Here is a 15,979-nt window from a genome sequence, read left to right as displayed (position 1 = left end):
ACTAACGTCAGCGCGCCGGGGTGGGACTTATGTGACCTCGCTGACGTTACGTCTGCGGACGACGTCAAGACGGGGTCGCGTGGTACTGCCCCCGGCATGCAGGGATGCTGTGGCAAATATAATTCCAGATCCAGCCTGGGGATAATTCTACGTTAAGGAATCTGCGGCTAGAATCGTCTCTACCAGATACATCGTTACCGAAGGTAAGTAACTTGCACACCATGATGCAAGCTACTTTTTCACCTCAAATATGATATTTAAAGAAATCTATATGTGGCACAATTTCAGCAGGTTCATCGCCCGCCTAGACGTTTCATGAACTACAGTTTAAGTTTGTTGTACAAGGTATGGAATGGAATGCTGTTAAAGTGATTGTAATTTACAGTTTTATGAATTATCATATTCTGCTACGTGTAGTCGACTCATTTCTCTTTTAAACTTTATTTTTATTCATTTATTTCTTTATATTGATTAACCTATTGTTCACACATGAGGGGGATATGTGGTAACTTGAATGTATCTGTGTTATGCATTCTTCACACGGAAGATCATGAAGTCATTGTAGAACTTTGGGAAAAGGAGGACTTCGTTCGGTTAGGAGTGTGCCTGAAGCTGCTACATCCACCTTCATTCTGTGCCTGAAAAAGCTGGAATTAACAGTTCGGTTTCTGTTGAGAAATATTATTTCAAGTAATCTAAGATTTTTCATATTAGCAAAACTATTGCTTTTCATATATACTTTAAGAACGCAACATCCCGAGCTGAGATCTTTACATACGTTGGATGTCGAGTTGTAAGATTTTCTAAAGTCTAAACAACTCTTTTGGTCAGTTATGGTGTTATTACTCTGCTACCCACTTCTAAGCTGCCCATTCTAAATTGGTCATGTCCTACATAACCTTATATTATCTAATAGAAAAGACACCTTGATCTGGTAGCAAGTGGGCACGTTCTCCAAGGGGAAAAACGTCAGCTGCAGTTTCAGGTTTATTCCCATAGCTGATATTTGTAAAGATGTAACTTGGAGATTAGTACATATGTTAACCAGGTATTATTTTGATTTGGAACATTTATCAACCACCCCTTTTGAGGAATATCTTAGGTTAGCTTTCTACTACTTGATATTTTGTACTTGGCTCTAGCTTTTCCATCATGTTCTAAAGTGGGCACACTTATAATTATGTTTAAGTTGTGAAAATGGATTATTAAAGAGAAGGAAAAGTTACTATAATTCTGGTTCTCCATCATGGTTATCTGCTCCACCATCATAAACTGCCACCTAGTAGGAGGATGGATTACTTAGGATTTTACTAGGAATTCCTGGTCGCAGTCTTAATGAATTGATAGTATAGTACAAGATGGGATAAAGAAGCTACTGGTTTCCTATAAAGGTGCAGTGTTAAATGTCTGCTATATAGAGCTGCTGCCTACTCCATTTTCCTTAGTTTAACATTTCCCTTGTATGAATAGGGCAGCAATGTTAACTTGAATCCTCTTTTTCCTTTAGAGCAGTTTTAAGGTTTAAGTGTCTATGAAATATGGCATATTTAGACTTAGGCCGGCTGCACTGTAGTTATGCACGAAAAAAAGTCATCTTTGTAAGTTCTGTATTCATGTTGTAAACAGCGCTCCAGGTCTCATACATGGGCGAGACAGCAGGTTCTCGCGCACAGGCAGGACAATTAAAGTGTTTCTGACTTGAAGGGATTACTACAGTGGAGAGCTAGGCTTGCAAACCTATTCCACCCGATAAAGGTGCTCTGTTATTTTCGCAGAGCAGGTTGTGTTTGTGTAGGCATTTGTTTTTTTGCCCAGACTAGTTTACACATTTGTTTTCAGTTTGGATAAATGAAACGGTATGTATTGTTAAATGCATTGTTGCTAATGTCGATTAATTTTAAAGTCTTTCTTTTCGTCTCTGTTTTATAGCTTTCCGCGGTGTCATGAATAATCCTTCAAAAACTGTACGAGACACATTAATCAACCAGTGTGCACAGATACTTGCCTGCTACCGAAAGAACTGTGCAAGCCCCTCCTCCGCCGGACAGGTATGTTTTATCTGAGTTTAAGTCTAATATATATAGACGATATGTTCGCATTGATATTTTCCTACTGAGCTTTTAATTGCTCAGCTTGTAGTAATGTAAACAGTAAAAGTTATCTGGGGTTTCAAAACGTGAACATTGCGGCACTTGTTACTTGCAGTAAAGCATAACATGGCTTGCCTCTAAACTTAAGAAATGTACTTAAAATCCCAGGTGACCTATTACTAAGAAGGCTACGTTTTTCTTTATAAAAATCTTTTTATTGTTTTTTTAACAAATACGTGAACTACATGATGAACACAGCATATAGAATGTTGTATAGTTTATCCATTACATTGTCTTGAGAGACCAGTTAACCCAGTATTCAAAGGTTTCTTCAGAGCAACATATTCCTAGAGCATAGCATGTAGTGTCACATCCATTACTCACCATGGCAACACCTCTGCAAAGTTTCTCTGTCAGATTTCCATTCAGTCCATATTTTAATCGACTGTTTTTTGGGCACCCTCATTTACATATTTTCAGCCTCATTTACATATTTTCAGCCTATCATGTACCAGTCTATATCCTTTTTCTACATTTCTAAAACTGGTGACTCTGGTGCTCCCCATTGCCTGACCACTTTCCGTCTTACCACCATAAGTCTCAATCTGACAAATGTCTTTGAGTGCTTCTGGAGTATCACATCTCCCCATACATCTAGCATGTACAGTTTGGTATTGTGGGTAACCATATGGCCTGTGAGGTCAGAAAGGCATTTGCCCACTGCCTCCAAAAAAGCACCAACCGCGACCATTCCCAGATCATGTGTAAAGAAATAAATTAAAAAAATGTACCTATCTTAACACACTCACAAGAGCATTTTCCCTCTCCTTGTCCCCTAATTCTAGTCAACCGTTCCCTAGTAAGGCAGGCTCAGCGAAGGCTAAACTAGAGGGCAGACTCGAAAAACCAGTTATCACAAGGCAAACATTTTCTCCATCGAAACATTTTAGTTATACAAGTATTACCTACACTGATGTTCTGTAGATGTTCTGCTAAAAGCAACAGGAAACCAGAACAATATCAATCAATCATAGCATTTGTAAAGCGCACTACTTACCCGTGAGGGTCTCAAGGCGCTGGGGGGTGGGGAATGTTGCTACTGCTCGAAAAGCCAGGTCTTCAGGAGTCTTCTGAAGGTCAGCAGGTCTTGGGTCTGCTGAAGGTGGATGGGAAGGGTGCTCCAGGTCTTGCTGGCGAGGTGGGAGAACGATCTGCTGCCGAAGGTCGCTCTTCGTATGTGGGGGACTGTGGCGAAGTCGGCGGAGCGGAGCTGGCGGGTGGGGGTGTAGAAGCTGAGTCGTCAGTTGAGGTACGCTGGTCCGGTGTTGTGGAGTGCCTTGTGTGCGTGGGTGAGGAGCTTGAAGGTTAGCCTCTTGTTGACGGGGAGCCAGTGCAGGTCTCTCGGGTGGGGTGGGGTGGGGTGTGGCTGCGGCGAGGAATGTCGATGAACAGGCGTGCAGAGGCATTCTGGATGCGTTGAAGCCGTTTCAGAAGTTTGGCCGAGGCTCCTGCGTAGAGGGCGTTTCCGTAGTCCAACCTGCTGCTGACGAATGCCTGGGTGACCGTTCTTCTCGTTCCGATGGGGATCCACTTGTAGATCTTGCAGAGCATGCGGAGGGTGTTGAAGCAGGAGGAAGAGACGGCGTTGACCTGCTTAGTCATGGAGAGGGTGGAGTCGAGGATGACCCCTAGGTTGCGTGCGTGGTCGGTAGGTGTTGGAGCTGTTCCTAGTGTGGTCGGCCACCAGGAGTCATCCCAGGCCGAAGGGGTGGATCCGAGGATGAGGACCTCCGTCTTGTCCGAGTTCAGCTTCAGTCGGCTGTTCCTCATCCATTTGGCGATGGCTTTCATTCCCTCGTGGAGGTTGGTTTTGGCGGTGTGGGGGTCCTTGGTGTGGGAGAGGATCTGCTGGGTGTCATCGGCATAAGAGATGATGTTGAGGTCATGCAGTTGGGCGACGTGGGCGAGCGGTGCCATGTAGATGTTAAACAGCGTTGGGCTGAGGGATGAGCCCTGGGGTACGCCGCAGATGATCTCTGTGGCTTCAGAGCGGAAGGGGGAGGCGGACGCTCTGTGTTCTGCCGGAGAGGAAGGAGGTGGTCCAGTCCAGTGCCTTCTCTTGGATCCCGACGTCGTGGAGGCGTGTTCGTAGTGTGCGGTGGCAGACCGTGTCGAAGGCGGCTGACAGGTCCAGGAGGATGAGGGCCGCGGTTTCTCCATTGTCTAGCAGGGTCCTGATGTAATCGGTGGCGGCGCTGAGTGCAGTTTCGGTGCTGTGGTTGCTGCGGAACCCAGACTGGGACGGGTCCAGGATGCAGTTCTCCTCGAGGTAGCGGGTCAGTTGTTTGTTGACGGTCTTCTCGATGACCTTCGCTGGGAACGGAAGTAGGAAGATGGGCTGGAAGTTCTTGAGGTCCTTGGGGTCCGCCTTAGGTTTCTAGAGTAAGGCGTTGATCTCGGTGTGCTTCCAGCTCTCCGGGAAGGTTGCTGTCTCGAAGGAAATGTTGATGGCTTTCTGGAGATGGGGTGCGATGGCGGTGCTGGCTTTGTTGAAGATGTGGTGTGGGCATGGGTCTGACGGAGATCCGGAGTGGATGGTGTTCATGATCTTGATGTTGGTCCAGGAGTGCAGGCGGTTGGTGCGGGTGGTGGTCGTGGGGGCGGAGGCCTCAGTGGTTGTCCGGGTAGTTGTGGCATTGAAGCTGTCGTGGATGTCTGCGATCTTGCGGTGGAAGACGGTGGCCAGCGAGTCGCACAGGTCTTGCGACGGAGGGATGTTGTCGGTGTTGGAGCTGGGGTTGGAGAGTTCCTTCACGATGTTGAAGAGCTCTTTGCTGTTGTGTGCGTTGTTGTCTAGGCGGTCTTTGAAGGAGGCCCTTTTGGAGGATCTGATGAGGTGGTGGTGTCTGCGGGTGGCGTTCTTGTGGGCTGCGTAGCTGTCCGGTGTTCGTTCACGGAGCCAGTTCTTCTCCAGCTTTCGGCAGGTTTGCTTGGAGGCCTGGAGGTCTTCGGTGAACCAGCTGGCTTTCTTGCTGGTGTGACTGTTGGAGGGTTTCTTGAACGGGGCGAGGGTGTTGGCGCAGTCGTCGATCAACTGTCTGAGGTTGAGGAGGTCGGGGTCGGTGGGGTCCGCGGGTGGGCATTGGGCGAGGGTGGTGGTTAGCTGGTCTTCGGTGGCTTTGATCCAGCAGCGGTGAGGCATCTGTTGGGTGCGGTGGTGTGTGTTGGGTTTCCGGAAGGTGAAGTGGATGCAGCGATGGTCGGCCCAGTGGAGTTCGGTGGAGTGGTTGAAGAAGACGTGGGGGCTTGCGGAGAAGATGGGGTCAAGTGTGTGACCGGCGGAGTGGCTATAATTTAGCTAAAATTCATAATTTTACAGTTTGGATAATATATTACCAGTCTCTAGCTAATGCTTGTGAGATAGTTTTGCTCAAGTCATTAATTGCTGCATAGAACCCGTTTGCAAGTGTGGGTGGGGGGCAGGGGTGGCAGGGACTTTGAGCAGCTCTAGGCTGAAATTACAAAGGTCAGATTCACTGATGATGGCAGGAAATTCCTACACTGAAAGTGTCATTCTGATTTTTGCTACGCAGTACAGGGAGGGACATATAGAATCCAGATTTACTAGGCCCATTCCTGTATGTTTTTCCTGGTTCTGCTGGGAGGCTTCTAATGCATCTCTGGATTGGTGGAGACCGTATCAGTTGTCACACACGCTAGAATGCCACTCCAGCCCACTCTTGATGTTAACCATAAAAAGTTTGCATACCCTTGTATCATGGTTTAAATAACTTTGAGCAACATATGTAATGATGTTAAAATATTGTGATTGTAGCTGTGGTTAACTGCAGTTAGTATGTAATATCCAGATTTCTATCTTCTGTGATCTTAGCAGTGTGATGGATGAAGAAGTCTGAGAGACAGACGTGCAGTAGATGATTTTCAGTAAGCTGGCAACTTTGATCAGCTCCGCAGGTCCCTTTATGGTATTTCGACGTCCACTTAGCTGGGTATTGCACGTTGTTGACCATTCTGAGATATCTTGTTTAAAGTTTATGGTCCTGAGCACTTATAGGTTGGAGGAAGATATGGATCAGAGATCTGCTGGGATGGACTTTGTTACTATCATCCCATATCTGATATAATAGTATGTAGCTAGTTGAGACCCACAATGATCGGTAAATGAAAGCCCTGGGTTGGCTAGCGCTAAGTGGTAGATCTCTTCAGTTACATGCCTGTTCAGTTGATGGTGGGTGGTTTATTGCTGTGGATTGGTAAGGTACTGGGTGATGGACATGACCCATTGCGGTTTTGTCTTTTGTGAGTGTTTAGCAGAATAAGGAAATTTGTATACAGTCTGTTAGAACTACAATAGACTGTCCAACCAGTGATTGTTATGTAATTAGTAGGAGGGTTATGTGTTGTATTGTAGTTGCATCTGTAGAGCAATTAAGTACCCTCGAAGAGGTATTATATCCCATTACACCAGGCAGCATGCTGCTTCGGAACACAGAGATAGTATTTTTAATTTTTTTAGTGTTATTGGGATTAGTGTTGCACTTTTAAGGAAACAATGCCATGAATTTAATCCAGTTTCATTGTGAGAGATTAATTATTAGGAGTTAGATGTGATTATTAGTGGGAGGGAGATATGTGAGTTCATGCATTGGTTGGCGGTATTATTAGAAGAGCTACAGGAGGTTAGGACGCAGGGTTATAGCTTATAAAGGAGAAGATCTTTAAAATGAGGTATGGGCAATTTGCAGCGATACAATAATAGTTCATATAAATATGGTTATATTTTTCTATAAAATCAGATGGAAGGGAAGTACAAAACAGGAAAGTACTTTAAATATTTGTGCTTGATGTGCCTCCCCTTTCATTCTGATGATCAGAGTGGAATTAAGAACAGTGTCTGTTTTAGTGGGGCTGTGTGTAATCTGGAACACCCACAACATGGGCACAACGAAGCATGAAATCTTACACCTGGCTGTCATTCAGCCTTCCTGTAGATCAGACCTTCAAGGGAAAGGGCCTGCCTAGAAAATGCCTCACCTAAACAATAGAAACTGTTGTCCAACTTCTCACACCTCCCAAACCTGCAGAGCTCAGGAAGAACAAGTAATCAACTGCCCCTTCCTAACATGGCTCAGATTGAATTTCTAAGTGGAGCCTGTCCTCCATTCTTTCTCACTTCAGTGGCTGGTCTCCACCACCAAGCCATAGGAATGCTGCCAATACTATTCCACTATCTGGGGCAGTGGTAGCATTAGTATGTCTTAAGTTCAAAAGCAAGGTAACGCAGGTTACTATTTAGGTAAGATTTTACATTACGAAAACAGTCACAGAATGTGTGCCCACACTTTCAACAAATTTATAGAATGTCAGAAGCCAGGTCTTTCAGAGACGCGCAGTTTCTGGGAATAGCTGATTTTGGCAAAAGCAATGCCTATCATACTTCGGTTTCCCAGCTATAAACCTGAAGCCCTTAAAATGAACCTTATAAAGGGGTTTGAATAAAACTATGCCCTAAGCTGGAGCACTCATATCGTTGTTATTCCAGTACAAAGATATGCTGAATGATCTTGGCCAAAGCACAATTTCTTATACTTTAGTTTGTTCAACCTAAACTGGAAGCCCTTAAAATTGACCATAGAAATGGACATACGCATTGCGTAAACTTGGCCACAGTGACATCTGATAAGTCACAGGCTATATTGAACTTCATTTTCTAGTGAAAACTGTCAACACAGAATATCTTTTTCAAGATAAGTCAGTCAAATAGGTTTTATTTTGATTAAAACCATAAAAAGCAAAATACAACATATTATTCAAACAAAGCAAATCCAAATTTAGCAAATAGCGTATACATTGAGCATTCCTTCAAAATTAGTAAAGATACAATCGGGTAAAAAAAAAAGTTAAAAACTAATAAAAAATAACCATATCTAGTTAAAATTTCAGTCCCCTCTTTTTCCTTACAAATTCTACAGCTAATAAATATCTACTTTAGCTAAAAATTATATACGGAGTAGTGTCATTTTTTAAAACTCTCATTGCATCTGGATGTTTCCTAAATTGCATGTTACGGCAAATCCATGTACTTCTTAAATTGGCATTTGACAGGCAGAAGAATGATATATGTGCAAGATTTTCTGTAGCATCCAAAGTACATAAAGTGCGATTATTTGTTTGCAACTTCAGCCGATTTCTACTTTGCATTGATTTGAAGAATATCAAAACAGATTTTTATATGCACAGTTTTTGCCAATTAGAGTTGAACAAACTCTAAAATATCTTTAAAACTTGTGTTCGGTTTAACAATGAGAAATTGTGTGGTCAACCTTCTCAATCTAGAGTTTTGGTGCATAGTATTCAGGACATACTCCCAATATGTAAGCTTCAAGTAGTTTTTCAAATGGACTGTTAATGGATCACTCCAAAAGGAGTTTAAGCCAAGCTTTCTAAACCAAGTCTGGATATGAAAGAACTAGGGCAAGGTGGTATGACTTTAAAGTCCCAACAGTTTTGTCCCTCTCTATAATGTACACGTTCTTGTGTAACCAATAATCATATCCAATATAGCATAGGTCTCAAAACAGCAATATGCTCAATTCTTTTGATATCTATGTCCAGATAAATTGCTGTAGGTGGTGTGGACATATGGAGGCATAATAACCTTATTTTGAACTAGTACTCACTCAATGTAAGCTGGTTCAGATAGTCTACACCCCTCAACTCAGCACCATATAGTGCTACTACTTGGGCCATGTACTTTGGACCTCAAGGGCCAGGGAGATCGCTTTGAATGGAATGGCTTGGTGCTATTTTATAGTAGCCATTGAGCTGTGGGCAAGGACAGTTTTAAAGTTGTGTGGGTGTCATGATAATCTAGAGTCCCGCATTATACCCAGATAGCTAAAGTTAGTTATACGCTCTAGTTTTTGCTGCCGTACTGCAATGTTTTTCCTAAAGGTCTTGTGAGGGCTAATGACCATATATTTTGTTTTACTAGAATTAATTTCTAAACCCTTAGCTGTGCAGTCCTTGTTAAAACTGTCAAGTTTTTGCAAGCTCATCGACGTTTGTGACACCGAGATAGTATCACCTGCAAAAAGTAATGCAGGAACTGGGGCCCCACAGAGCTTTGGAGAATTGTGGTTACACTCCTGCAGATGCATTACAACATCATTGACATAGAGTGATTACAGGGTGGGTGCAAGCATGCATCCCTATTTCACTCCTTGTTAGAAGGATGGGTTTCGTAAGTTCACCACTCAGGCCGAATTATAAGGGATAAATGTTTATCAGGTACCCCTTGACTTAACGTGGCCCATAAAAGAGCTCTCCGGGCAAGATTGAAAGCCGCCTTTAGATCAACAAATGTACCATACAGATGCCCTCCCCTCAATTTATCCAAAGGATACATAGAAGTCTGAAGACCTGATTGACTGTACTAACACGTGTCCTAAACCCTGCTTGGTAGGCTACCAAGGTGGTGGTTTCGTCCATCCAATCATTCACTTGGTTCAATACCCGTCTGGCATATATTTTTTGTATAATGTCTGTGACATATCAGTCTGTATTGGCCAGGTTCCTTTCTACTCCCTTTATTTTATTTTTTTACAGATTGGAACTATTTCTTCCCCTGTCCATGTTGAATGGATCGGGGCTCCAGAGGACACTGCATTGCAGATTAGATTGTCATAGTTTGGCCCATATCTGTAACGTGCCTAAATAAGTCATCCATAATTGAAGCTGGTCCTGGAGCATTTCCCTCCCTAGTGGCATCTACAGTCACTCTTCCTTCTTCTAAACTAAAAAAGCTGCGTATTCGATGCCATTATTTAGGTAGCCATTCAGAAGCCCTTGTTCTTGAGAATACTCAATGGGCTCGGAATAAGGATCAGAAAAATGTTGAGTCCAGGTAATGCTCCTTGCGGGTAGATGCGTTATCTGAAAGAGACACATTAGTGATAGATTCCTTACCTTAGAATATCCCCAGGCGTCAGAATGGATCCGGAAAGTTTTCGTCAGCAGTACCCCTGCGCGTTGGTAGGCGTCAGCGTACGGGTCCGCGTATGTTGCTGGCGTCGTAGCCACTGAGATGGCGTAGTCGGAGCTACTTAGACGCCCCCACGCGCGCTGACATCAGTTCTTTCTTTTTCCGCGCATCAGCGCAGATCCAAGATAGAGCGGTACCCCTAGTTAAAAGTTTTAACTTGGTTTCTGACAACTTGTTTTGTCGAGTACTCGACTCCTGGTGCAGTAGGAATGCGCGGGTTTAAGTCCTGTAGGGCCTGCCGCCGGAACATGTCTGTAGCAAACCCGAACGACTTGTCTCTCTTGCTTGGGGCACGCCCATGTCCCCGAGGCGTGGCCCGATTGTCGGGCCATGGTGCCGAAAGCTTTGCGGGAGCATTCCCGAAAGTTGTTGGAGGTCCGGCAATCGGTTCCGCGCTGATCGAGGTCCCGCTCCCGTGGGAGGTCGAGGGACCGGTCGCAGAGCCATCAGCATCGCTCGCCGGAATCGGGGACAGGTAGGTCACGGTGCCATAAAAAGTTAAAGAAGCGCCGTCGCTCTTCTTCTACCCCTTACCGGTCGCAGGACGTGGTGGAGGGGGCGGGCGGTCACTCCCCCGCGGCTCCTTTGGAGCCTCAGTTGTTGCCTGCGGCCTACCCACCCTTTCCAGGCCCGCACTTGACTTCGGACGCGGTACAGGCTTTTGTGTCGGCCTTGTGCCATTTGTTTGCCCCATCGGGCCCCACGGACCCGTTGGGTGGATCTGCCACCGTGCCGCCGCCTTTGGCCTCGTCTACACCGGCACCATAACCTGCGCTGGCTCTGGCGCCGGGTGCGGCGCCGCCGCAGAATCCGGTCGGTGCCGAACCAGGATTGGTCTGTTACCCCCAATTCCATTTCTTGGTGGGGAATTTGTCCCGTTTCCCCTGGCACCTCGTACTTACCGGCCTCCTCATCAACTGGTGGACGAAGGGGAGTACTGGGAGGGGTCTGAAGACCCTCTTGCAACTCAATGTGAGAATGAGCCTGAATGGGAAGGCGACATGGAGGGTCCAGTGGATCTGGATTTCTCTCCACACCCTAGTACACTGTCCCCTTCTTCCGTGGCTCCAGAGGAGGTTGGGACTTTTTCAGTGGTATTGCGTAGGGCGGCTGAGGCTCTTAACCTCGAGCTCCCTTCTGTACCTATCAGGACCAATCTCCTGACCGAGGTGCTGCAGCCACCGTCGTCCTCCGCTGAGCCGCTGCTGCCCTTCAACGAGGTGCTTACTGACATCCTGTTGAGCACCTGGACCAAACCTAACTTAGGGGTCCCTGTAGATAAGGGTGTGGCATGCCATCATCGCCTGGCGCCGGGCGACCCCAGCTTTCTCACACAACACCCGACACCTGAGAGTCTGGTTGTCCAGGCTTCTGCCTCGTCGAGCGCATTCCCTTCTGCTCCTCCGGACAAGGAATCTAGGAAACTGGAGCCGTTTGGAAAAAAGATTTTCACTTCTGGCAGTTCTGGGTTGCGAGCGGTGAATACGGCATGCCTGTTAGGCCGCTATTCCCATTCTGCATGGGACACCGTGGCACAGGTGTTGCCCCAGTGCCCTGTGGAAGCACGGACGGTTCTCTCCCAGGCCATTACCGAAGGGAGGGATGCTGCTAAATTTACTATCCGTTGTGGGCTTGACACGGCCGATTCCCTCGGCAGGGCACTTTCCACAACAGTGGCGCTCCGCCATTACTCTTGGCTCAGAACTACTGCCTTCTTCGGGGATGTCCAGAACACTTTGTTTGACATGCCCTTTGATGGCACTCGCCTCTTTGGTGAGAAGGCGGATAGCACCCTGGAACGCTTTAAAGACTCTTGGGCTACAGCCCAATTCTTGGGTCTCGCCACCACGCATACTCCCTCTGGGTGCACTTTTTTCTCCTTTCGAGGTCAGGGTCGAGGCGCCCAAGCGCGTTCCTTTCAGACCTGCAAGTCTGCGCAGCCGCAATCTCAGCGCAGCCGCAGGCGTGGGACCCGCCGTGGGGGTTCCGAGGACAGCAGGCAGGTCAATCCACCCCTGCCACCTCTAAACCTTCCTAGTCTGGTGTTTCAGGCACACCAGACGCCAGTGGGTGGCAGGACTCGCCATCACCTTCCCCACTGGCGCACCATCACCTCGGACAGGTGGGTTCTGCAAATAGTCCGAAGGGGCTACTCCCTTCCCTTCAAGTCTACCCCTCCAGCCATGCCACCTCAGTACCACCACATGTCGGGGGATCACTTGGCACTTCTCCAGCAGGAAGTTGTGGCCCTCTTGGCCCAGGGGGCCATCAAGCGCGTTCCGACGCCAGAAGTAGATCGTGGTTGTTATTCTCACTACTTCCTGGTTCCAAAGGAGGACAAGGGCCTACGTCCTATCTTAGACCTCTGGAACGTCAATCGCTTCCTCCGGAAGGAGAAGTTCAAGACGCTCACGCTTGCTCAGGTCTTGTCTGCCCTAGACCTGCACGACTGGCTGGTAGCGCTGGACTTGCAGGATGCTTACTTTCATATACCCATCCTGCCGGCCCACCGGCGTTACTTACGGTTCACTGTAGGCCACTAGCATTTTCAGTTCACTGTGCTCCCTTTTGGCCTTACCAGCGCCCCTCGGGTGTTCGCGAAAGTGATCGCGGTGATCGCAGCTCATCTGCACAGATCAGGGGTTTCAGTCTTCCCCTATCTCGACGACTGGCTGTTGAAGATGGGCTCGCCCCAGGCAGGTTTTCCCACCTCCAGACTACGACCAACCTCCTGCATTTTCTGGGGTTTTCCATCAAAGTGCTGAAGTCGCACCTGATTCCCTCTCAGAAGCTCCTCTTCATCTGAGCGGTTCTGGATAAGGTGCAGTTTCGGGTTTATCCTCCCGAACAGCGAATCCGGGACATTCGGGCTATGATTCCGATCTTTCGGCCCTGGTCCTGGGTTTCGGTCAGGAAGACCCTGAGGCTGCTGGGCCTAATTGCCTCCTGCATTCTGCAGATCTAGCATGCCAGATTGCATATGCGGGCTCTGCAGTGGGACCTGAAGTTCCAGTGGACGCAGCATCGGGGAAACCTGTCCGACTACGTCCAGATCTCGGAGGGCACTGCACAGGACTTGCAGTGGTAGCTCACGAACCAGCGTTGGGTCAGCAGCAGATCCCTCTCCCTTCCCCAACCGGAGCACACAGTAGTGACTGACGCGTCCCTCCTGGGATGGGGCAGCCACATGGGAGAGGCGGAGATCAGAGGTCTCCGGCGGAGTCCAAGCTCCTTATCAATCTTTTGGAGCTCAGGGCGATCCTACTTGCACTGAAAGCATTCCATCCCTCTGTCAAGGGGAGAGTAGTGCAGGTGTTCACAGACAACACCACCGCTATGTGGTACTGCAACAAGCAGGGCGGGGTGGGGTCGTGGACCCTAGGTCAGGAGGCTCTACGTCTCTTGACGTGGCTGGAACGTCGAGGCATTTCCTTGGTGGTTCAACACCTGGCAGGTACACTGAACGCCAGGGCGGATGAACTCAGCCGCAGGTGCATGTTGGATCACGGATGGTGTCTTCACTCAGAGGTGGTGCAAGGTCTCTTTCAGCAGTGGGGAGAACCTTGGTTAGATCTATTCGCCACCAAAGAGAACGCGCAATGTCAGCAGTTCTGCACATTGGAGTTTCCAAGGCCGCACTCGCTCGGAGATGCTTTTTGTCGTGAGTAGAGTTGCGTTCTGTTGTACGCCTTTCCGCCTATACCACTTATGCCAAGAGTGCTGAAGAAGATCAGACGCGACCGGGCCCAAGTCCTTCTTGTGGCACCGGACTGGGCTTGAAGATTTTGATATCCTGAGCTACTCAGTTTGAGCGTAGATCCCCCAATCCAACTGCCTCTTCGGGAGGATCTCCTGTCGCAGCAACAGGGGACGGTCCTCCATCCGAAACTGTCCAGCCTCTACCTCCTTGCGTGGAGATTGAGCGGCAACAGCTGATGCCATTTGAGTTTGTGGCATGGTGCACAGTAAAAGCTGTAGATCCTCTTGCTGCCCCTCTTTCTGAGGTCCTATTGTTCCTTCTTTCTTTGCCCCAGCAGGGCTCTGCTCTGGGCTCTATCAAGGGATACCTTTCTGCTCTTTCAGCCTTTGTTAAGCTGCCTGATCAGCCCTCTCTTTTCAAGTCCCCGGTTGTCAATAGATTTCTCAAAGGCCTTACTCACCTTTTCCCTCCTGTTCTCTTTCTGATGCCTCAATAGGACTTGAACCTGGTTCTCACATACTTGACCTGCGTTCCCTTTGAGCCTCTTCATAACTGTCTTTTGCGGTTATTAACTTTGAAAACAGTCTTCCTGGTGGCCATCACCTCCGCTCGGCGGGTGAGTGAGCTCCAAGCTCTTTCCTGTAAACCTCCTTTCCTGGCAATTCATCGAGACAAGGTTGTGCTTCGACCACGTCCCTCCTTTCTACCAAAAGTAGTCTCAGCCTTTCATCTTGGGCAAACTGTCACTCTGCCCACTTTCTTTCCGCCTCCGCACCCTTCAAGAGAAGAGGAGAGGCTCCACCGTCTGGACCCAAAACGTGCGCTTTCGTTGTATCTCAACCTCACACTACAGTTCCGGGTGGATGACCAGCTCTTTGTTGGCTACGTGGGCGCCAAGAAAGGCCGGGCTGTGCACAAGCGGACTATCTCCCGATGGATTGTCTTGTGCATTAAAGCCTGTTACTCTCTGGCTAAAAAGGAACCTCCGGTTGGGCTTCGCGCCCATTCTACCAGGGCAACAGCCGCTACTACAGCATTGGGACGCGGTGTCCCCCTGCAAGACATCTGTCAGGCGGCCACTTGGGCCTCGTTGCATACTTTCACTAAGCAGTATTGCCTTGACAGAGATGGCTTCTTTGGCCGTTCAGTTGTTCGTGACTTTCTGATGTAATCTCACTTTGCAGACCCACCACCGGGGTTGGTATTGCTTGGGTATGTATTCTAAGGTAAGGAATCTATCACCAACGTGTCTCTTTCAGATGCACAAGTTACTTTCTTGTGTAACGATATATCTGTAAGAGACATTAGTTAGTGATAGATTCCTTACCGCCCATCCATCCTCCCCGTTCTGCGAACTGTTCTTTAGGGTTCAGGTCATCCCTTTTAGGGCCCTAGTTCTATTGCACCAGTAGTCGGTCTCTGGCATGGCTCTGCGCTCCTGGCGCGGAAAAGTTGTGTAGAGAACTGATGTCCGCGCCCGTGTCTAAGTAGCTCCGACGACGTCATCTCTGCTACAATGCCAGCGATGTACGTGGAACCGTACAATGACACCTACCGACGTGCAGGGGTACTGCTGACAAAAACTTTCCGGATCCAGTCTGATGCTTGGGGATATTCGAAGGTAAGGAATCTATCACTAACTAATGTCTCTTACAGATATATCGTTACACAAGTAACTTGTGCTTTGCTACCATGCGGAACTATTTTCCAAAAGGTAGCAGTATCTTAGCATTTTGCTGCATGGATCAGGTCATTCCAATTGGCCTCTTCCCCAACTTCTTTTACCTTTAGCTAATGCTTTCTTATAATGGGCCCTGGCCTCTCGCATATCATTTGCGATTTTGGTGTTTAAGGCATTCAGTAGTGACTACTTGGCTATCCTTTGTGTACCCGGGATTACATGAGGAACACTTCAGGAATCCTTGTCCTTCATTTTGAAGGGCTGGCTTAGTTAGATATGGTTTAAATTTCTCTAATGGGTATATCTGAAAGAGACAGTTATAGATTCCTTACCTTAGAATTTCCCCCAGGCATCGGACTGTATCCGGAGAATTTTATCTCTTAGCAGTACCCCTGCGCGTCGGTAGGTGGCGTTGGTCGACTCCGCGCCAGTCGTTGGCGTCG

At 47.7% G+C, this 15,979-nt stretch overlaps 1 protein-coding gene across 10 annotated transcripts in view; it reads left to right on the top strand.

Moving 5' to 3' along the window:
* SEC24C (SEC24 homolog C, COPII component) overlaps positions 1 to 15,979 on the top strand; it is a 1,178,749-nt gene that overhangs the window by 885,880 nt on the left and 276,890 nt on the right. For all 10 annotated transcript variants that reach the window (XM_085603503.1, XM_085603507.1, XM_085603502.1 and 7 more), the window contains one exon: positions 1,930 to 2,048. In XM_085603503.1, the coding sequence (XP_085459629.1) occupies positions 1,930 to 2,048 (119 nt within the window). The remainder of the gene's footprint in view (positions 1 to 1,929; positions 2,049 to 15,979) is intronic.

Source organism: Triturus cristatus, chromosome 1_2, assembly GCF_964204655.1.
Source record: "Triturus cristatus chromosome 1_2, aTriCri1.1, whole genome shotgun sequence".
Lineage (NCBI taxonomy): Eukaryota > Metazoa > Chordata > Amphibia > Caudata > Salamandridae > Triturus > Triturus cristatus.
The sequence above is the reverse complement of the archived record's forward strand: the minus strand, read 5'-3'. Positions and strand labels throughout refer to the sequence as shown.